This window comes from Pistacia vera, unplaced genomic scaffold (genome assembly GCF_008641045.1).
Source record: "Pistacia vera cultivar Batoury unplaced genomic scaffold, PisVer_v2 Contig152, whole genome shotgun sequence".
In the NCBI taxonomy this organism is placed as follows: domain Eukaryota; kingdom Viridiplantae; phylum Streptophyta; class Magnoliopsida; order Sapindales; family Anacardiaceae; genus Pistacia; species Pistacia vera.
Genome location: NW_022195597.1, coordinates 1,426,400 through 1,448,205, shown reverse-complemented (window position 1 = coordinate 1,448,205; position 21,806 = coordinate 1,426,400). Strand labels below are relative to the sequence as shown.

Here is a 21,806-nt window from a genome sequence, read left to right as displayed (position 1 = left end):
CCACCGTAGGCCGCTGGCAACCTAACGACGCACGGAAGGCAGGAAATGGTCTTCGTGCGCCGTATGGCCAAACGTAATGGATTTGGCAGTCAACGGCCATCGACGGCCAGATCAACAGATTTGGCCTTTGACGACCAAATATGGCCATTTTTTGCCAGATATTCAACGACCATCGATCTGGCCGTTGACGGCCAGATCGACGGATCTGGCCTTTGACGGCCAGATATGACCATTTTTGGCCAGATATCTGCTCGGAAATGGCCATATTGACGCACGACGGCCATTTTCAGCCTTCCGTGGGCCGTTTCGATGACGCGGCAGTGGTTGTTGGTGGTAGGTGAGTGGGGGTGGTGGCTTGGGTGGGCTGCAATTTATTTTGAATTTAAGGGTAATTTTGTCAAAAAAATTAATTAATTGGGGTGAAATAGTAAAAGCTATATTTATGTAAATAAATTTAAAAATAAGGGCATTATTGTCCTAAAATTTTATTAATAAGGGATATAATTGTAACAAAAAAAGATAACCCTAGGGGACGTTTGGTTGGGGGTTATCTAGGATTACTGGGGTTAAGTCATCTTATATTACTTGATTATGTTTGGTTGTCAAGTAATATAAGATACCGGTAATCTTCAAATACCAGTAGTGGTTACTATTAGTAATATTAGAGGTAATCTGATTACCTCCATTTTCTTAGATATTCTAAGATTACCAGGATTATCTTTTTTTGTTACAATTATATCCCTTATTAATAAAATTTTAGGATAATAATGCCCTTATTTTTGAATTTATTTATATGAATATGACTTTTACTATTTCACCAATTAATTAACATTTTGGACAAAATTACCCTTAAATACAAAACAAATTACAGCTCACCCATACCACCACCCCTACCCACCTGTCACCGGCAACCACCGCCGCAGCCAGCCGCCGTCGCTGTAGGAATGGTGCATGAAAGGCCGAAAATGGCCACCGTGGGCCGATATGGCTATTTCTGGTCAGAAATGGCCAGATCGTGCCAGATTTGGTAGTCAACAGCCAGATCGATGGCTGTTGACTACCAGATCAACGGATCTGGCCGTTGACAGCCAAGTCTATCACGTTTGGCCATTTTCGACCAGATCTCTGGCTAGAAATGGCCATACGACGCACAGAGACCATTTCCTGCCTTTCGTGCGCCGTTAGGTTGCCGATTGACGCCCGGTAGTGGTTGGGTTGGTGGGGGTGCTTTGTTGATTTTTCAAACTTTTATTATGAGGTTGTTTTTGCTAGGTTTTTAAATGTAGGGGAGTTATAATAATCCAAATAATAATCAATATTAAAAAATAATATAATAATAATATTTAATTAGGGGACAATTCAGTAATTTAACTAACATTCTCATCAATTTATTTCTCCCAACTAAACATATTAATATAACATACCCACCAATTAACCAAACACATTTTCTTAAAAATTCCCAATAATCTTCAAAGTAATCTATCTTTCCAATAATCCAATATTCCCTAAATCAAACGCCTCCTAGTAATCTTAGAATACCTAAGAAAATAGAAGTAATCAGATTACCTCCAATATTACCAATAGTAACCACTATTGGTATTTAAAGATTACCGATATTTTATATTACTTGACAATCAAACATAATAATTAAGTAATATAAGATGAATTAACCTTATTAACCCTACGTAACCTCAACCGCCCCTCGTAGCAATTATAGAATCCACCTAGGATTCAAATATCCTAAAAAATCTTTGCCAACTGTAAAAAATCAATATCATCATTAATAAAATACAGTCACGTATCAGATAATCGATGTATGTGTCAAAATAAAGGAATTTTACCTCTTTAAAATGATAATCATATAACTTATAACTCAGATTATTTATATATATATATATAATTTGAATTTGAATTTGTTTGTAAAAAAGAAAAAAAAAAGTTACAAACGTTGACCCATGTGCATAAAATACCCGACCCATTTTAAGATTCAGATAAACCTCTCAAAACCCCCAGTCCCCGCAAAAAAACTGCAGCTGCTTGTGCAGCTAAGACAGTGAGACATTTTCTCAAAATTCTCTGACGTTCTCATAAAAAAATGGACATTTCAATCCCTTTCAAACCGAACCCACTTCTTTCATCTTCAAATTCACTCACAAAAGCGGTTCCTTTCCCAAAACGCCAGACGCACAGGCCTAGAATTTCCCGCCAAAATCCCATCTTTAGAGTTTATTCCTCTGCAAATCCGAATGGGTCAGATGGGTTTTCTTGGCCGAGTATTGCTCGTTCTATTGAGGTCGGGTCGGAGCGGTTCTGGTCCAACTTTGGCCAGTCGGTCAAGAGGGAAACCGGGTTTGACTTTGAGGAGGCTAATGTGAAGGTGGGTGAGTTGGTGGGGCGAGTTAAGAACGGAGTGAAGAAGGGTGAGGATGAGTTCACTCGGTTCAGGACTGTTTTGGTGCCTGAGTTCGTGGATTGGAATAGGTGGGAGCGTTGGAAGGTAATCTTGTTGATTTTGATTGCTACCCTTTTGCCTAAATTTGTGTTTGGCTGCTAAGAAGGAGCGGGGAAAGTGTAGAATTAAAGAAAAAATGAACTTTTTTCTCAATTTTTCTAGTTGCTACTTGTTTGATTAGATTACATTGGTAATTTTGTTGATTAAGATTGAGACACTTTTGCTTGATTTTGCGTTTGGTTGCTAAGATAGTGGGCGGAAAATGTAGAATTAGAAAAAAAGAATGAGTATTTTGAATGATCTTCTTCTTCTTTTTTTAACTTCTATTTATAACATTGTTATAGTTGTTTACTATGCAGGATGTTCAAGAATTGGGAGCCTAAAAGGATTGGTGCATTAATTCTCTATTTTTTGTTGTGATCATTTCTGTCAAAGAAATATGTCGCTGTTCGCGCGCCTTACCTTGATCGTCAAAGAAAAGAGGTAACAGAGGCTTACATGGGGCATTGATTCCTGAGCCATCCCCTATTAATATCAGAAAGTAAGTGATCATTAATTGCAGTTGCATCCAATTGATGTTATGATGAGACATGTTTTGGGACTCGATTGAAGTCTTTGAGAATTAAATTCTGTTCTGTGGTTGTAGATTTAAGAAGAGTATGTGGAGGAAGACACCTAAAGGTCTAAAATTGAAGAAGTATATTGAAGGGCCTGATGGGACATTAATTCTGATAGATCTTATGTTGAGAAGATGCTTGGATTGATCCCAGAGCCTTCACAGGAAAAAGTGAAAAAGGTTATTGACAGCATGAAAGATTGAGTGCAGAAGAAAGAAAAAGTTAATTGAAGACTTGGGCATTTCAGGTTATTTATTTTTGACAGCCTGAATGTACGTAAAAAAATTATGCTTCCTATGTCTTGATATTAAGTTTATAATCATTTTTCTGGTCTCATTATATTTTTATTTCATGCATGTATTATGGTTCTGGTTGCTAATTTAGCACTGGAAATACTATGGTTCAAACAAACTTCTTTCTGATTTTTTTTCTGGCAGTTTTGAAAGTAATCTGAAATATGATAACTATGCAGAAAGGCTTTGTAGATAAAAATTTTATGTTGGATGAGACAGTACATAGAATTTGAATGATTTGTAGTTAATTGTAAATGTGCCCTCGGCAAAGGCAGACATCACTTAATTACTGTATGATTTATAAGCTCATATTAAAATTGTCAGTCAATTTGTAAATCTTCCTTCCAAAAGAAGACATTACTCTTGATTCCTAATATTAATTTGTGTGTGCTTGTTATATACTTGTCAAGAAGGTGAGGTTCGCAAATAAAAGTACTTGGCGTGAAAAACTTCGTGCATGGAAGGAGATCATGGAAAAGGAAAAGTTATCTGAAGAAGTAGATTCCTCAAATGCCAATATGTGTTGAATTGATATGAAAGTTTGAAAAAAGTCTTCGCAAGGTGTGGTGGAGAAGGTGACAGAGACCAGGAACCAGGGCTCTATGGATAGCGAAGAGATGTGGCCTATCGTCCTAAACTTCCTTACACTTTTTCTTGACAAGCTGATACTCCGAGGTAAAGTTTTTTGTTGCCCTTTGTTTTCTTTTCTCTCCCCATCAGCTAAGTTGGTAAATGCCTACAGCTCTGTATTGCATGGATTTTGGGTTTTCAATTATTTAGTTTTGATATTTTTGAACAAAATTGGATTCATCAAATCATTTTATAAAGGTTTTACCTTATGCAGTTTCATGATCTTTCTACAGGTTGCTGCTGTTGTTTTTACAGAGGACCTGAAAAGATTGTATGTACAATGAAAGAAGGTTTTCCATTAGAATATGTTGTACGTTCAACGTCTCATTTTTGTTACAGTAGTTTCACAAGTATACTCCTTATATCGTCTTGATGTTATATTTTTTTGTAGGTTGACATTCCCCTTGATCCTTCTTGTTTGAGATTATCTCAAGTTCTGGAGTTGAAGTAGATCTCCTTCAGAAGCGGCAGATCCATTATTTTCTAAAAGTTTTGATTGCTTGTTTGCTTGACTGCTGATTCTCTGGCTGATAAGGGATGCTGTATGCTTCTCCATGTCACCTCTAATCGTTTTCTTTACAAAAAGTATAATCAACTTTTTGATATGGCTTATGCAGAAAATTTCATCCTGGTAAGCTCTATTCTCCAACTTCCTTACTCTTCCTGTAATAATTGTCTTCACATTCTCCTACATCAGTACTCAATCCGCCAGTTGGAGGTTGGTGAAACAAATCTATGTAAAAGAAGTGGTATTAGGGGTGATGTTTGGGATCTGCTTGATGAGTTGATGTATATGGGGAACCCCATGGAGTATTATGAAGAGGTGTCCAGTTTGTTCGGGTAATCTTTTCTATTTCTGTTAAAGATAAAAGCAACTCTTTTGGTGTTCCCTTATAAGAGATCTAATATGATCATACTTAATATTTTTTTATGTCAGGGTGTTCTTCTGTCTGGACCACCGGGAACAGGAAAAACACTTTTTGCACGGACACTTGCAAAGGAAAGTGGGCTGCCATTTGTTTTTGCTTCTGGTGCAGAGTTCACAGATAGTGAAAAGAGTGGTGCAGCTAGGATCAATGAGATGTTTTCTATAGCGAGGAGAAATGTAAGCATTTTCAAATTTTCAGTTTTCTAAAGAAAAATCACTGGAGAGTAGATAAGATACTCACTAAATGTTCGTGTTGGTTGTAAACCAGTTATCATAATCTTGTAGAGTTATTGTGCTCACATCAATCATCGGAAATCATTGGATTGCTTATTCTGTGCGACATGCAAGTTGTAGTGTAAAGTCTCTCTATGATTAAATGAGAAAGAGTAATTGGTTTTTTGTAAGCTATTGCATTTACATCAGTCATTAGTTGAAGAACCCAAAAGAGTAATTGGTTTTTTGTAAGCTATTGCATTTACATCAGTCATTAGTTGAAGAACCCAAATTCTTTTATCTATAATTTCTTATCATAACTCACTTGGATTAGGAAAATTTTGATGAGAAAAAGTTTAAGGAATTATAAACTCTTTTTTCGGATTGTCATGTTCTGATCATCATATTTCTACTTGTTAGTAAATGGAGTCAAAAGTGATGTTGAATCTGCAATTCTTGTTTGTAGGTTGCTGATATTTGATTTGTCAGCTCCACCAGAAAGCTCACCCTAGATTCTTTGATTACTGTTCCCTATATCAAATATACTTTGCAGTTTTAGGATAACTCTGCAAATAAGTGATCATAGTTTTGTATGAATATTGTGTGCAGGCACCTGCGTTTATATTTGTAGATGAAATTGATGCTATTGCTGGAAGGCATGCAAGAAAGGATCCTCGAAGAAGGGCCACATTTGAGGCTCTAATTGCACAGCTCGATGGGGAGTAAGTGTATCAGTTATACTGGTTTGAATGCCAGTAATCTTACCATCTTGACAATAGATATAATTTAAATATTGATGCATGTTCCTTTGGACAACCCTGTAAATGTGAATTTGATGCTTCTCACCTTTAAGTTGGAAAGTTGTGCTTGCTTTCATGGTAGTGACTGTAGAGGCGATATTAAAGCCTAGTTCTAGACCTTCATGGATGCCCAGAAGAGGTCTATGAGGTGGCTTTGACCTAAAGGATCATTGAGGTCAACGACAATACATTAAATGTGCTAGATTTGATGGTCCTAGATTATGTGGTGTTCTTGCTTCGCCTGATTTTGTTCCTGCATCCATAAGGATGGTTTTGGTTCCGATAATGAGAAAATCAAATTTCTTGTTATCTGATAAGTTAACACTTTGTTAGCTTCCAGTTTCTATCTATTATAACAGAGTCTGAACAGATTTTTAGTTTTCTTTTAATGTATACGTCAACCCTAATTGATGACGATTTCTTTGGTAGTACCAGGTGATTGGTTTTGGGGCTTTCTCACTTGTGTAAACTGATTTTCATATTCAACACTATCACATGCAGGAAAGAGAAAACTGGTGTTGATCGGTTTTCACTTAGACAAGCTGTGATATTCATTTGTGCCACCAATAGACCAGATGAATTGGACCTCGAGTTTGTCCGCCCTGGTCGTATTGACCGTCGTTTATACATTGGTTTGCCTGATGCAAAACAACGGGTGCAAATATTTGGTGTGCACAGTGCAGGAAAACAATTTGCAGAAGATGTTAACTTTGAACAGGTGAGTGGTTACTTATACATACATACATACATCTTCTGTTGCATAGCTGCACGTGGCACAATCATGTATGCCACATGGTTGAGCTTTAAGTGCTGTGACAATTGCACAGAACAAGAGTAGAGTATTTATCCATATTGGAAGCGTTTGGTTTTGACTTTTTCTCATTAAGGCCTTGTTAAAAAAAATATGACTATCATCACCTTCACTGTTGGCATGACCATTGTCACCATTGAGGCAATAATATAAATTTACCTCCTACAGTTGTTTTCACTCGGAATTATACATCTGACAGTTTTGGGCTTATTGCTGTCTCCTCTTTCTTCACTCTACAGCTTGTCTTCCGAACTGTTGGTTTTTCTGGGGCAGATATTAGAAATCTTGTGAATGAAGCAGCAATAATGTCGGTAAGTTCATATCTTGTCCAAAATAATTTATCGCTGGTGCTTTATGTCCCAAAGCAACTATTCCTCTAGTCAATCTTTTGGTTACTTTCATGTCCTTTATTTTTATACTCTTTGGGATAACCAAAATTTTATATATTTCAGAAGTTGTCTCCCTTTCAGTTAATCCCCTTATTTATTCACATCTCTGTGCATGTGTAGACACATCTTTTTATGGCATATGTCTCACTTGTGTTTGCTTAAACTCCCATTTGTGTTTTATGGCCTCAACTTTATTGCTTTTAACTGTGAAACATGTACTTATCTGAAAAGAATTTGTAGCCCAGCTGGAGTTTTGACTACACTAAAAGATAAATTTTGTCATCTTTTTGCAGCATAGTTTGTGAGTGTGTTGCTCACGGTTTCAAGTAAAATTTGTGCATTTGGCAGCAATCATTGAAAGAGTTGTCTGGGTTGATGGTTGCAGGTGAGGAAAGGACATTCTAAGATCTACCAGCAAGATATTGTTGATGTGTTAGATAAACAATTGCTTGAGGGTATGGGTGTGCTTCTCACAGAGGAAGAGCAACAGAAAATTGAACAAAGTGTATGTTCCTGCTTATATTGTTTCTCAGTGGTACTTATGGAAGTAAAATTGGTTAGTGTATTGATCATTGGGTTATTATGTTTATGTAATAGGTGTCTTTTGAAAAGAAGAGACTGCTGGCGGTTCATGAAGCTGGTCATATAATATTAGCTCACTTGTTTCCTCGATTTGATTGGCATGCTTTTTCTCAGCTCCTGCCTGGTGGCAAGGTACACTTCATGGTTACAGAAATTCCTTTTGTTAAATGCCTTACTGATTTGCTTTTTTCTCTCAACATAAGCAGGAAACTGCAATATCAGTGTTCTACCCCCGTGAAGACATGATAGACCAAGGTTATACAACCTTTGGCTACATGAAAATGCAAATGGTGGTAGCTCATGGTGGGTGCTGTGCGGAACGTGTTGTGTTCGGTGAAGACATAACTGATGGAGGAAAGGATGATATAGAAAAGATAACAAAGGTTACTGAAGTACTGTACAACAGATATATCTTCATTTATATTATATTTTTCCCTGTCTATTTTCTTATTTAAGTTTTCTCTTAGATTGCTAGAGAGATGGTGATCAGTCCACAAAATGCTAGGTTGGGGCTTGCTGCTTTAACAAAAAGAGTTGGACTGTTGGATCGACCTGATAGTTCAGATGGAGAATTAATAAAATATAGGGTATTATTCCTTGATATTTCAAGTTGCAAGTAATTGAGAAATGTGCTTATTGTCTCATTTATAATAATCTTTTTCTTCAACGTAATGTGTCTAATCAACTGATTCTTCTTTTTGTTATCCTTATCTTTTTAGTGGGATGATCCCCACGTCATACCTGCCAACATGACACCTGAATTGTCTGAGCTATTCACTCGGGAGTTGACAAGGGTAAGCATATGCTACTTTTGATCTCGCAATTGTAGGCCATGTAATTGAGACATTAATAGATGGTGGCACCTGCATAAAGTCAATCTATTATATTATTTTCTAGAGAAATGTAGCATGATACATAGAATTGCTGTGTTGTTATGTATTTCTCATGAAATGGAAGCATATAGGATGCGTTTGTTTCCCTACTTTTCCCTTATCCTATTCTTATCATTTTCAAAATACATATTTGTTTCCCTATTTTGAAAATACTATTATATTTTATTTAATTATTTTTAAACCCCCTAAGTTTGTTAATTTAACTAAACACCCCCTAAAAAAAAGTTTAGAAATTGATAAAAACACCCCCATCCACCCACATTTGCTAGTTTCGGCCACCACCATCGGAAGGTAACTGAAATCTGGTATAATGACGCACTACTGGCTGGATCTGGCCAGTAGTGCGTTGATCTAGTCTTTTTTGGCCAGATCCACCGTGGATCTGGCCAGAAAAGGCCAGATCTATGGCCAAAGATCTGACTATTAACGACCAGATCTTTAACTGTAGCTAGTTGTCAACGACGGCCATATCTTTGGCTGTCTTTGGCGACCAAATGCGGCCAGATCTGGTCATTGATCATCTGGCCTTTTCCGGCCACATCCATAGTGGATCTAGCCGGAAAAGGCCATCTCGGCGCACAACCAGCCAAATCCAGTCGACTCTGTGTCAATACGGCGACTCCAGCTACCCTTCGGCGGTGGTGGCCGGCTACCGGTATTTAATGGGTGGGTGGGGGTGTTTTTGTAATTTTTAATGTTTTTATTACAAGAGTGTTTAGAAATTAACAAACCTAGAGGAGTGTTTTCATTAATTTTCAAATCCTATCTCATTATTACCACTCAACGCTTACTTTTTCAAAAATACTATCCAAAATACTAAAACAAACGCACTCATAGTCATTGGTGGAATTGATCAAACAATTTCCCGGTACATTATAATTTGGAGCCCAAATTGAAAGCCAGGGCTGCTTGAAATGTTACATTGCAACAAATTTTGCACATAAAAGCATCCACAAACATTTATCTTGAAGTAGTATGCTTTTCGGAAAATATGATCAACTTGTAGTGACTGATAATTCTTAGAAGACATTATTTTCTTACTTGTATCTACGTATTCCTTTTGAGACCCTTCTCCGTTGACGATTGATTTATTCCCTCATATGTATCGCGCCAAACCTGTTACCTTATTTAAAGAATTTACCTATGAAGAATTATCTCTGCTAGGTACACCCTTGGCCATAATTACTGTGTGATTTGTGTTGGTGTCTTGAGCAATTTTCTATTCCTTGTATGGTCACAGATGTAAGTAAATAAAATCATCGAAATACATGCCTCCTTAATTTTATTTTTATCTTTTAAGTTATTTTAGACTTTTTCCCCCCAAATTATTACAGTAAACCTAATTTTGAGAAAAAATAAACAGATATTTCATCTAGTTTTATCATGGAATCTGGTTTGCCTTGTAATTACTATTTAAATCTTACTTCAACTTGCGGTATATGATGTTGGTTGTAGTACATTGAAGAGACAGAAGAACTTGCAATAAATGCTTTAAGAGACAACAGGCACATACTGGACATGATTGCAAAGGAACTATTAGAAAAGTCGAGGATAACTGGATTGGTACGCTAAGACATCCCAACTCTTTTATTTTATCCTTAATGCAATTGATTTCAGAGAAATTGTTGTTTCTTTCTGTGGTTTTAAGAGGAGGAATCTCCAATAATATTTCATGTCAAATTGAGATATTTCTGTAGAGAGAAAGGAGCAAAGTGAGGAAGAAGACTCGTCCTACCTTTTGTCTGCTTTGTTAATAGGATGGAAGGAAGAGGAAAGGAGAGAGTTGCCACTTGCCACTTGTCCGAATAGTCTGGAAAAAAGGAGCAGAGAAATCATTATGGATTAATTTGACCATAAAACCCCTCCCATCAAAATTTTTGTAGAATTCTGGAGGCTTAAGAATTGGTTATGGCCTAACATCGAATGTGTAACAAATAATTAGAGATTTTTTCCTCTTTAGCTCAATCGTTATCCATCTCCGATATGCACTTCTCTAAGCAGCTTGTGCTGTTAAATTTTCCAGGAAGTTGAAGAGATGATGAAGGAGCTGTCTCCTGTAATGTTTGAAGATTTTGTGAAGCCATTCCAGATAAACTTGGAAGAGGTACCGTTTCTTTTTCTTTTGCTTTCCCTGTTTTGAGTGACTGCTCTCTTTTTCTTTCAACTTTGGCTGAAACTCTTTAGAATAATTTGATTTGACATCTAAGCTGTGTAAAACAACCCCAAATCATTTTGAATTGAATTGAAATTTTCGTATTAAACTTGTGTTCTCTTAAATTCTGTAGGAGGGACCGTTGCCTCACAACGACCAGTTGCGCTATCAACCGTTGGAGATATATCCTGCACCACTTCACAGATGTTAAAACGCTCTCCCTCAACTGAGCTCCTGGCATGCAATAAAGGGTAGTTCCTATGATACTGCACATTAAGATTTCGGAATACATGTATGCCTTGTTGTGAAAGTCACTGCTATCAAATTGGAGTTACCTCGAGGAAGCTACGGAACTATCATTAGTGGGCAATTTTTGGATATTACCAGCCAAATTCTGCTTGAAGTTTTTTAACCACTGAGAAACAGAGAATTTTGACATTCACGTTTGAGTAAATTCGTTGAAGCTCCTGATAACTAACTGTAAGCAGGGAGGCCTATCGACACCGGCTTTAAATTTCAACCTGAGGAACATCAGCATTTTTCAGTTTCACCCCCGTTTTGTTTCTGATAAACTATGTTCCCATTAAATTGTTTTAAGTGTAACAATTTGATTATTTTGAAAGGTTGTCAATCTGTCTACAGAAATACAAATGCAATCCATGGTGTATACCAGTTCCATATGCAATAATATAATGCTATTCAATGATTATCAATGCTGTGATCAACAAAATATTGAGGACTCCATTGAAGTATAAGTTACATATTTGTAGCTAAGGATGGATATGAAACCCATTTATGATCATAACTTTATTGTTGAGGTTCAAAGCTTGCTGGTTGGAACCACAACAGGTTTGTCTCGAGACCTCTTTTCCATCACTCGCGAAAGCTGATTGATGGCCTCTTTCGGCAGATGGCGAGGCCGGCTCAGCCAAAGTCCGCCATCAACTATGAGGGTGGTTCCATTGACATATTTACCTAAAAATGTGTAAATGTGGGTTAGTTTCAACGGGAAAAAAAAAATAGAAAAAGAAAATTTAGCTACTTAATGATTTAACATATTTAACTTTCTGAACACAATATATATGAATTTATTAAGATTGAGCACATGATCAGACACTTGCAACATACGCCGATTATTCTAAAATTTTACCTATCATAGTATAATTCATTGGTGCATCAAGAATAATATATAAAATTTATAATTTGCTTACAGTGTTTATATCTCGGATACTTGAAAAAGCAAACAAGATTACCAGCATCAGAAACAAGGTACAGAGCAGCCATAGCAATATCCCATTTCTCTCCTGTTTATACAAGGCATGTATTCCGAGCTTTGTTATTGATCTCATCAGGTGCAAGTTTACTCATGCCCGGGGTGTCGCCAATGGGGCCTGGGGCAATTCCGTTGACTCGAATATCATAGTCGGTCCCCATTCCAGTGCCAAGTTTCTAGTAATGCCATCAACAGCTGCTGTTGGAAGAAAATTATAAAGAAGATAACATTAAAGTTACCTAATCGTCACAACCAGCAAGAAACAAATTATGTGGCAAACCTTAGCAGCAGAAACATGAATTGATACCAAGCAGATGTGTAATGTAAAGTAGCACTTATGTTCAAAATTGATCCTCCACCAGATGAGCTTCTTCCAGGTCCTCCTTTTTTGAGATATTTCAGTGCTTCATGGCACATGGTGAATGTGCCAACAGAATCAATATCCATAACTGCAAGGGTGATAAAAAGAAATTGCATTTAGCTGAAGACCAAAAAGAGCCTATAGTTGATAATGTGGTTAATCATTTGTGCCAAGTGTTCATTTTGGGCCTCCCATGAACCTACTGACTCCACACATTATTTCTGGACAGAAAAGGGAGAAGATGAGGGTGGGTGCTCGGATATAATCCTACTTGACTCATCCATCCCATCTCTTTCTCAAGTTAGCAAGGTAAAGGCATTGGGAGATACCTTCTCCCCAGTTTAAAACATAAGTCATTTCAAGACTTCACCTTTAACATCTCACTATTAGATATATTGTCCCATTGCTTCTAGTTTTTGCCTCAAACAATAAGGGACAATAAACCCTATTGTAGTAAGAATTTAATCACGACCTGTTCGAAACCCATTAGGAGACAAATCCTCAGCTGATACAAAAATTGCCAGCTGCAGCGTTACAAGAAGAATGCAGCTCCCAAATGCTGAAAGTTGATTCCACAACTCTTTTGCTTCTTCTGCTTGCGAACATCCCCCTCAAAGCCTACAGCCTTGAGAACAAGAGCAAAAGTAACATAATCATGAATCCTATAATCAACTAAATGGAAAAATAAAAAGTGTTAAACTGCATCACATAAATAACAAATCTAACAAATCAGACAAACATCAGCTGATTGCAAACATCAACCATGTGTGAGTAACTCGCTAACATGGCTATATTAGAAGCTAAAGCGATGCAACCAGGTGAACCAAACTAGCGAACTGAACCAAGTAATTGAAGGACTTATCAAGATTCCCAGACTTTTCTCCTTTTCTGTTAGGTAAGACTGGGAATCCCCAGCAATTAATTGTAGAATACATAAAACTGACAAAAACTATAACAGTGTATAATTCTCATGGTAAACCACAGAGGCATAGTCGAGAAAATTCCCAAAACAAAATGAAATCAACTGAAATTCTCAGCCAAATCAACCCAAACTCTATAAGGACAACTTGAAAAAAGAACCAGATAAGCAATCACTTCACGAACAATAAATAATATGCAAATGAAACATTGAATGAAAATGAACCATATATGAAGCCAACTCCCTCAGCAAATCAAAAGCAACAAACCCAAGAAAGAGACAGAAGATGAAAAATCACTTCTTTGATGACAAACAAGAAAGGCAAATGATAAATGCGCATTTAAACAAAAATAATAAATAAATAAACCAAAACATAGATGAGCCGGATAAGAAAAATGAGAAATTTATATGAGAACCAGGAAACAATTACTTTTTTAACAACAAAATGAAAATGAAACATAGAATTAAATGAACCATATGGCATAGCAGCTTCCTCTGCAATTAAAAACCAACAAATTGATAAGACAAGTGACACCAAAATAAAAGCCCAGATGGAAAAACCCTCTTTGATGACAAAAACACAAATATAATGATAAAAACATGTAAACACAAAAGGCTAAAAATAATTGAACCAGATAAGAAAATGAGAAAATTTTCAAGACAAGATATTAAATTTACCTTAATCCCAAGAGATTGAAGAGTAGAAACAGCAGAACAAGGACTGGCTTGCGACGTCCCATGATTGCAATGGAGGCTCCATGTTTACCGAATTGTTTAGAATATCAAACCCGATTCCGAACCACCTCCTTTATCAAAGCAACTTTGCTTCACTATATCCGCCTTGAATGGTGACTCCATCTTCACAACGACTACCAAATCCCTTCTCTCGTGCTCCTTTTGTGCTCTTTCTCTTCTACTTATTAGTTTTTACGGTCTTTTCCATTAAGTGGTAGTTAGCAGTCACATCACAAAATGGGATTGCCTCATTTACCTGTTTTTCCACTGGCGGGTCAGTTAGTCAGGGTCAAAGGGGTGTGTTTATAAAAAAACAAGCTTAGGGAGTATATGATATTGGTGAAACATATGGTATCATAAGAAAAATCATAAACTTCTAAATTTTTTTCATAATAATATAAGTATAGTACGGATATTATATATAATTTAATAAAGGTGAGTAAGGTAAAGCTTAGGGAGTAATATGATATTGGTGAAACATATGGTTCATAAGAAAAATCATAAACTTCTAAATTTTTTTTCATAATAATATAAGTATAGTACGGATATTATATATAATTTTATAAAGGTGAGTAAGGTAGTTAGTAAGTGTGAGTAAATATAGCATTATCGAATAAAATCTATGAACACGTTGGTCTTAAAATAATAATATTATATGTATAAATTTTCCAATAAATAAATATTGATAACTTAAGGGATGTTTCTGTCCTTTTCTAAAACTAATATTTAAGGGGTTAATAAGTAATTTATGAGATAGAGGCTAACCTACGTTACCGGTTAACCGACGAACCGCCTTCGCTTCTTCTTCATTTTTCACTGAGCCGAAGTTTAGAATTTATTCTCTGATTTACCATCCATCCAAACAGCCCCTAACATGGAACAAGATTCCCTTGTTGATGAAAACTTCCTCTTCTCCAAACAAAACCAAACCTAAACCCAAACCCATACCAAACTACTCAAGAGCAGGACCCTAACTTCACCAATGAACCCCACAACTTGAAAAGTTTACAGTTTCAACTCCTAATTCTACTACCGCCGCCGCTACCGCAACCACACTTTCGCGGACCTGGGTCTAGCGATTGGGCCGTTGAGACATGCAAGGAACTGGGTATGCGGCGGCTACACCGGTCCAAACCCACTGCATTCCGAAAATTTTGGAGGGCCGCGACGTTCTGGGTCTGGCGCAGACTGGGAGTGGGAAAACGGCGGCATTTGCGCTGCCGATACTGCAGCGGTTGGCGGAGGAGCCGTACGGGGTGTTGGCATTGGTGATGACGCCGACGAGGGAGCTGGCGTTTCAGCTGGCTGAGCAGTTTAAGGCTTTGGGTTCTTGCTTGCATTTGAGGTGTGAGGTGGTGGTTGGAGGCATGGATATGTTGAACCAAGCCAAGGGTTTAATGAATAGACCCCATGTGGTTATTGCTACTCCTGGCAGGATTAAGGTCTTGCTTGAGGAGGATCCTGATATTCCTCAGGTGTTTTCTAGAACCAAGGTACGTGTGCTATCAAGTTTCATGTGAATTTGGATTCTGGTGTTCATGTAGTGGCTGCCATTGTAGAAATTGTTGGACAGTAGTTGTTCATTAGTAGTAACTTTATTGGTGTCATGTTATTTAAGATGATCTGTTGAATTTCAATTTCGTCATCCTGATAGGGAGACTGAAGGCTTAGTAGAGAATTTTGAAGTGGTGGTCATGAAGTATTACAGCTGCTGTCCATTGTTTTCACCTAGGGGTTTGGGAGTCGGGTTTAAGTCAAGAGGGTCAGAGGAATGGTGCATTAAAATCTTCACTTTGATCTTCTTGTTTGAAGGAAAGAAGGCCGGAGATTTCAACACAAGTCTTTGTTGTGTGTTCTTACTCTACCTAGGTTCTGTATGTGTTCGAGAATGGGTGTAGCATTTCTTCCTTTTGCGATTGTTCCGAAATTTACTCATTGTATTCTTTATACTGTGTCCATTTCTGGTGTTGGATGAAGCAGATAGAGTTTGGATGCTGGCTTTGAAGAGGAGTTAAGAGTAGTTTTCCAGTGCTTGCCAAAGAATAGGCAGAAACTCTTATTTTCTGCAACAATGACTAGTGACTTACAGACACTGCTAGAGCTTTCTGCAAACAAAGCATACTCTAGAGGCATATGAAGGCTTCAAGACAGTTGAGACTCTTAAACAACAATATATTTTTATCCCAAAAAATGTGAAGGTGTTTATCTTGTGCACATTTGTCTAAGATGGAAGATATGGGTGTCGCTCTGCTATCATATTTGTCTCCACCTGCAGGTATCAATTCATTTTAGATTACAGCTTAATCTTTGAGTAAAATCTTCCTAGTTTTGGAGTTATTCGGTTTTCTGTCATCTGCTATGTTGAATACGATCAATAAACTTCTGCAAGATTGGTTATATCTTTTTGGTAGCTTTAATGTGACAGAGATGTTTACTTCTGTTAGGAATAAAAATGCTCTTCTTTGGCAATTTTTTACTTCATTTTCCAAAATTGTTTCTACTGAGTCAGGCTCTTTCTTACATTTATGTTTTAACCGTTGTACAGAAGTTGTCACCTCTAAGTTTATTACTGGAAGAACTGGAACAGGAACCTGCAGCACTGCATATTCAAATCCCAGTCCAAGGCTTTCTGCACTTATCGATTTAAATCAGGACAAGCTACGTATTGCTTGCCACTGATGTTGCCAGTCGTGGTTTGGACATTCCTACAGTCGATCTTGTGTAAATTATAATATTCCAAGGTTATATTCTAATTTTACATTTTCTGTCTATAAATCTTTCATGATGTAGAATCTGACAATCAGACCATTTTAGATACCCGAGAGATTATGTTCATCGTGTGGGGCGTACTGCAAGAGCAGGCAGAGGTGGGCTTGCTGTGAGCTTCGTTACCAAGTGAGTACAGTCATATCCTAGAGAGGATATTCTGAGTTTCTTAATTATATATCACATCCTATTGAGTTGACCATCACCTAAATCTTCATGTAATTTCCAAATTAAATCTTTATTACTTAGATGAATCCTTCAATGCATGAAGTGCTGGTGAGGTCTATGAATTGAATTTTTTACTTTTGAGTTTTCTGCATAGCTCTAAGGAACATGGGATCTGTAATTCTAAATATGCTTATTTCATTAACCTCGGAGACCTGGGAATTGCAGAATGATGTAGATCTCGTTCATGAAATAGAAGCTGTTTAGGAAAACAACTAGAAGAATTTGAATGCAAAGAGAAAGATGTTCTTTCTGATATTACTAGGGTAAGAAAATATCTCTTCAAAGACTACATTGGTAACTGTATCTTGACAGCATTCCAAAATTGCTTAAGCATTGAAACTTTTGCAGGTCTACAAGGCCAGACGAGTCGCGACAATGAAGTCGATGGACGATGGATTCGAAGAGAAAGCCAAGAACGGAAAAAACAGAAATTGAAAACACTAGCAGAAAAGGATATTGAAGAAAAAGAATAAAAGAGAAAAAGATCGGTTAATTAGTTTGCTGATTGTAAATTATTCCTTGTTTACACATTTAAGTGCATTTTGTCAGCAGCTTCCTAGAAATTCTGAGTTTTTAACTCGGGATTAAATATATTGATGATAGTGTGTAAACATGCTGCCATCGTTCATACTGACTAGGCCAGGATCGAACTCTCTTTTGCTTTTTTCGTCTTGTCAAAGAGTTGAAAATAGATAGAAGGGCAGAGGCCTTTGGTGTACCCTCTTATGTAATTTTTTTTTATATTTCTGTGAAACATTTTTCTTTTTGAAACATATTAGCCCACATAAATTTCTCAGTTCCAAATTTGATGTCATAACCCCCCTCAGGGTTTCAGAAAAACTAAACAAATCATAATTAATCCACATATTATTAATTTAGAAAATAAAACACACATACGACTCCACCTTTTTAATCTTTAATTACAATAATACTACTTTAAAACCACTTCTTGCAATCTTCCTCACAATCCATATAACAGTTGACATGACAGTTAATAGGTCAACTGCCGCATCACCCAAATCCACATCATTAGGCTATCAAATGTTTGGCTTGTCTGCCATTCAGAGCCGAAAGAGCGAAGAGCGAATGTTAACAATGCTCACAATGCCATACGGCTCAAACATTAGACAAACACAACCGCTAAATCATTAATTCAGCCAAAAACACTCATCAAATAGGAAAAAAAAAAAAAAAAAAAAAAAATGCCATTTTGTGACTGATCTTTTTTCTCTTTTTCGAATAAATAAAATCAATGGGCCTCATCATAGCATTCGCCTCGATACCTTCTGTAAGGTCATCAGAGAAAATGAGATAGACAAGTTTTGGCCATACAACACTTTGCATATTAGAATATTTGTTCACAAAGTCTACTGAGAGGACCTATCACGGAGTCCTTGTATGTACCGGTTCTTGATAAACAAGAAGGTTATATTTGACCAAAACAATTTAACAAACATAAGCAGTGTACTATCTTGTGCACTGCTGGGCCTCTCATTTGTAAAATTCAAAGTCAGTGTCAGGTTTCTTCACATTGGTTCGTAACCCTTCTCAAAGTCTTCGGGAGTATGACGTACCGGTTCTTGCGTACTGCATGCTTCCAGCTTCTTGACAAATAGCTGCAATCTGTAGTAGTCAAAACCACAAAGAAAATTGGTTAATTAAGAAGTATCTGATATCGTGATCATATGCTAAAACAAAATGAACTAATGAGCTAGAGCCAAACCTGTCCCCACCCAATACTCTTCATCAACTGTCTGGTTTTTTTAAAGATTTACCAACCAGCCAAGTTAAAGCATAGGTCAAATCTGGTCTCGATTCTAACAAAGAAGTAACAAAATAAAAAGGAAAAAGATCAATGGTTCCGCAGCAAGATACTGGCTTTAAATAATTTGACCACAGCACATCTGCTGTAAACACTTTCTGTATCAAAATCACAGCTTTTGCTACAGTTGCAATGCCAAACACTTGACATGGTAAAGAAGTTACATTCCCTATTCTAGGTAATTGCTTCTTACAGGAAAACCAAGTAATTCTTGTCAAAGGTAGGAATGAAAAACGTAACGCAAGAGCAATTCCGGCTTGCTTAAAGTAGTAGTGGTTAGAAATATCCTGTGACTAGCTAACACCAAGCTTTTGAAGATAAAGAGAAGGTTCAAGTGACTCTTAGTAGAGTAGATTAAAATGGTTCTGTTGTGACATTGAAGAAAAGAAAACATGCAAAAAGCTAAAAAGATTTCCTGCTAGACATGAGTCAACTGCAATCGTAACACAAGTACTTCCATAGCATAATGAGCTTCTATAAAGAAAATGAAACCAACCTCTGCGCACTGATTTTGTCAGGTCGAGAAACATAATCCTCCAAGTCCACCTCATCACTTAGGTTCATTTTAGCAGTGCAAACCTGTAGAACACCAGCCATCATAAAGTAGATTAGACATATAATGCATAGCAGACAACAGGGGCAAGGAAAATTAATCCTCACACTGAATAAAGAGCGACAAAAATAACGACTAATTATAAAACTTTACAAATGGGAACGTGCACACCAACTATGCAACTACCTGAAAAACGAGCCTTTTTGTCGTCTATCAGGCAAAGGGAACTCAATTTTCTATCAAGCCTCCCAGGACGTATAGTGCAGGGTCCAAAGTGTCAGCACGATTGGTGGCCATAATAACCTTAACGTTAACTGTCTGGTCGAACCCATCCATCTAGAATAGCAGTAATTACAAAAAAAAGTCAATAAAAAAAAAAAATTATAGATATTTCCTAATAATTTTTCTCAGTTTTTGGATAATATTTTCATGATTAATTTCCAACAACCTCCATTAAGGAAATCATTGAATTCCACTGTGTAATTCAGTCATACCTGATTCAGTAACTCCATGAGGATACGCTGAACCTCTCTATCAGCACCAGTTTGGGCATCAAACCTAGCAGTGGCAATAGCATCTACCTCATCTATAAAGATAATTGCAGGGGCATTCTCTTTGGCAAGACGGAAAACATCACGAACCATTCGTGGACCCTGAAGGATAACAAACAAAAATGATATTATAACTAGAAAAATAGGCAATTATTACCAAACCAGACAAGGTAAAATCTATTCAAAACTCTGCAAAAGAGATTAAAACTATCCATCAACAACACCAGTGTTGCAGTTATCGAGCCAACAAAGCAAAGTAGATAGTGATATCAAGGCATATAGAGAAATATCATTGTAAATGATAGAAGAAAAACAGTTGTGCATCCTTGAATTCATACCTCACCCAAATACTTCTGAACAAATTCAGAGCCAACAACTCTAATGAAAGCTGCAGTTGTATGATTAGCAACTGCCTTGGCAAGCATGGTTTTTCCAGTTCCTGGAGGACCATAAAGCAAAACTCCACGAGGAGGGTCTATCCCAATTTGCTTGTACAATTCATGGTGAGTGAGTGGTAACTCCACAGCCTCACGAATTTCCTGTTTTTGAATGTCACATCCTCCAATATCCTAACAACAGAAAAATTATATGTCAATATAAATACTTCCATAAACCTTTATATCTCAATATACTATTTTCTGAGTTTAAATATACATAAACCGCTAGGTTTTAGGATTTTATCTTCAGTTTTTATAAACATTTCACCCATTTTGACCAATATCATTTTCATAAAGTATTTTTCATCCCTAACTATATGAAAAATCTATATCAAACAAGCCCTAATTCATAAACCCTAACAGCACATAATTACAATTACAGAAAAAAAAGGTTAACTTCATCAACCTCTCCTGTCTTTAGTTTGATTTTAATATCGGAATTATCAGTAACACCCTTAGCCCTAAAGAATTGAAAGCAGAAACTCACATTATACGTGACATCGGGCTTCTCCGACTGGCTAAGAAGCGAAATACTGGAATCAGCTTCGGGCGGGAGAACATCAACCAGAGCATTAGAATGTCGGTGCAAGGCCACAGAAGCCGAGGGTTTCAAGAGTTCCCGATTAATCGTGCTAAGGATTCTAACATAGTAATTGGACCCGGTGGTGGAGCCGACGATGCCGTTGTTCTGATCAACCATCTCCATGAACTGTCCAATAACCAACGGCACAGATTGGATCCGCTTGACCTCCTCTTGGGCGCGGAGGAGTTCACGTTTCAGATTCTTCTGTTCGTCTTTGACGTACTCTTCTTGGATGTCGATGAACTCGAGCTGGCGTTGGAGGGATTTGAGGCGACTGTAGAGGTCATCTTCGTCAGAGAATTGCTGGTCGTTGGAGCTGCCGTGGAGGTCGGATCTTGTAGAGGGGAGTGACGGCGGAGGGTCGGAGGTTGGTTTGGGGTCGAGAACCATCGCAGCTGCCATTGTTGGAGATTGAGAAGGAGGATTTGGAGTGAGGAGCAAGAAAATGGTAGAAGGCGTTCTTATATTATAGTTGAAGCTTCAAGTAAGGGAGTTTCATGCCGTCGTTTTTGGACCTGCAAGCTGGACCTATAAAAATCACAGGCCCAAGAGGGAGCAGCCCTCAATCAAGCAAGCTGGACCTAATAAAAAAAAAAAAAAAAAAAAAAGAAATACAAAGCATGGGCCTAATTACATCTCCCATTAATACTTGAAATATTATATTAATGGAAAGATAGACTACCTTAATTATTATTGGAAATATTTATAAAAATACTTTTGGTTAGGTTAGAATAAATTAGTGGGTATGATATATTGATATATTTAATTAGGAGGATAAACTGGTAGGTATGTTATATAAATTACTAAATTACCCTCAT

The 21,806-nt window shown here is 37.1% G+C and overlaps 1 protein-coding gene and 3 pseudogenes across 1 annotated transcript; 2 read left to right on the top strand and 2 right to left on the bottom strand.

Moving 5' to 3' along the window:
- Positions 1 to 11,020, top strand: part of LOC116124441 — a 34,585-nt pseudogene extending 23,565 nt beyond the window's left edge.
- A 12-nt stretch (positions 11,021 to 11,032) lies between these two features.
- On the bottom strand, positions 11,033 to 14,174 carry LOC116124440 (annotated as a pseudogene).
- Positions 14,175 to 15,034: 860 nt separating this feature from the next.
- Positions 15,035 to 17,515, top strand: LOC116124410 (annotated as a pseudogene).
- Positions 17,516 to 19,603: 2,088 nt separating this feature from the next.
- LOC116124471 (26S proteasome regulatory subunit 6B homolog) lies at positions 19,604 to 21,386 on the bottom strand. The gene is made up of 4 exons (XM_031410209.1): positions 20,893 to 21,386; positions 20,307 to 20,537; positions 19,912 to 20,070; positions 19,604 to 19,753 (listed from the first exon to the last, which is right to left on the bottom strand). Exons 1-4 carry the CDS (start codon positions 21,376 to 21,378, stop codon positions 19,646 to 19,648), a joined length of 984 nt encoding a protein of 327 aa, XP_031266069.1. The 5' UTR covers positions 21,379 to 21,386; the 3' UTR covers positions 19,604 to 19,645.
- Between the last annotated feature and the right edge of the window lie 420 nt (positions 21,387 to 21,806).

Bases quoted from the DNA above. Each gene is read 5' to 3' on its own strand.
- LOC116124471 (XM_031410209.1), bottom strand. From the start codon at position 21,378: ATGGTTCTCGACCCCAAACCAACCTCCGACCCTCCGCCGTCACTCCCC. The intron at 20,538-20,892 runs GTGAGTTTCTGC...TTCTGTTGTTAG, and splicing joins AGCCCGATGTCACGTATAAT to GATATTGGAGGATGTGACAT. The intron at 19,754-19,911 runs GTATGACTGAAT...CTGCTATTCTAG, and splicing joins TCATGGAGTTACTGAATCAG to ATGGATGGGTTCGACCAGAC.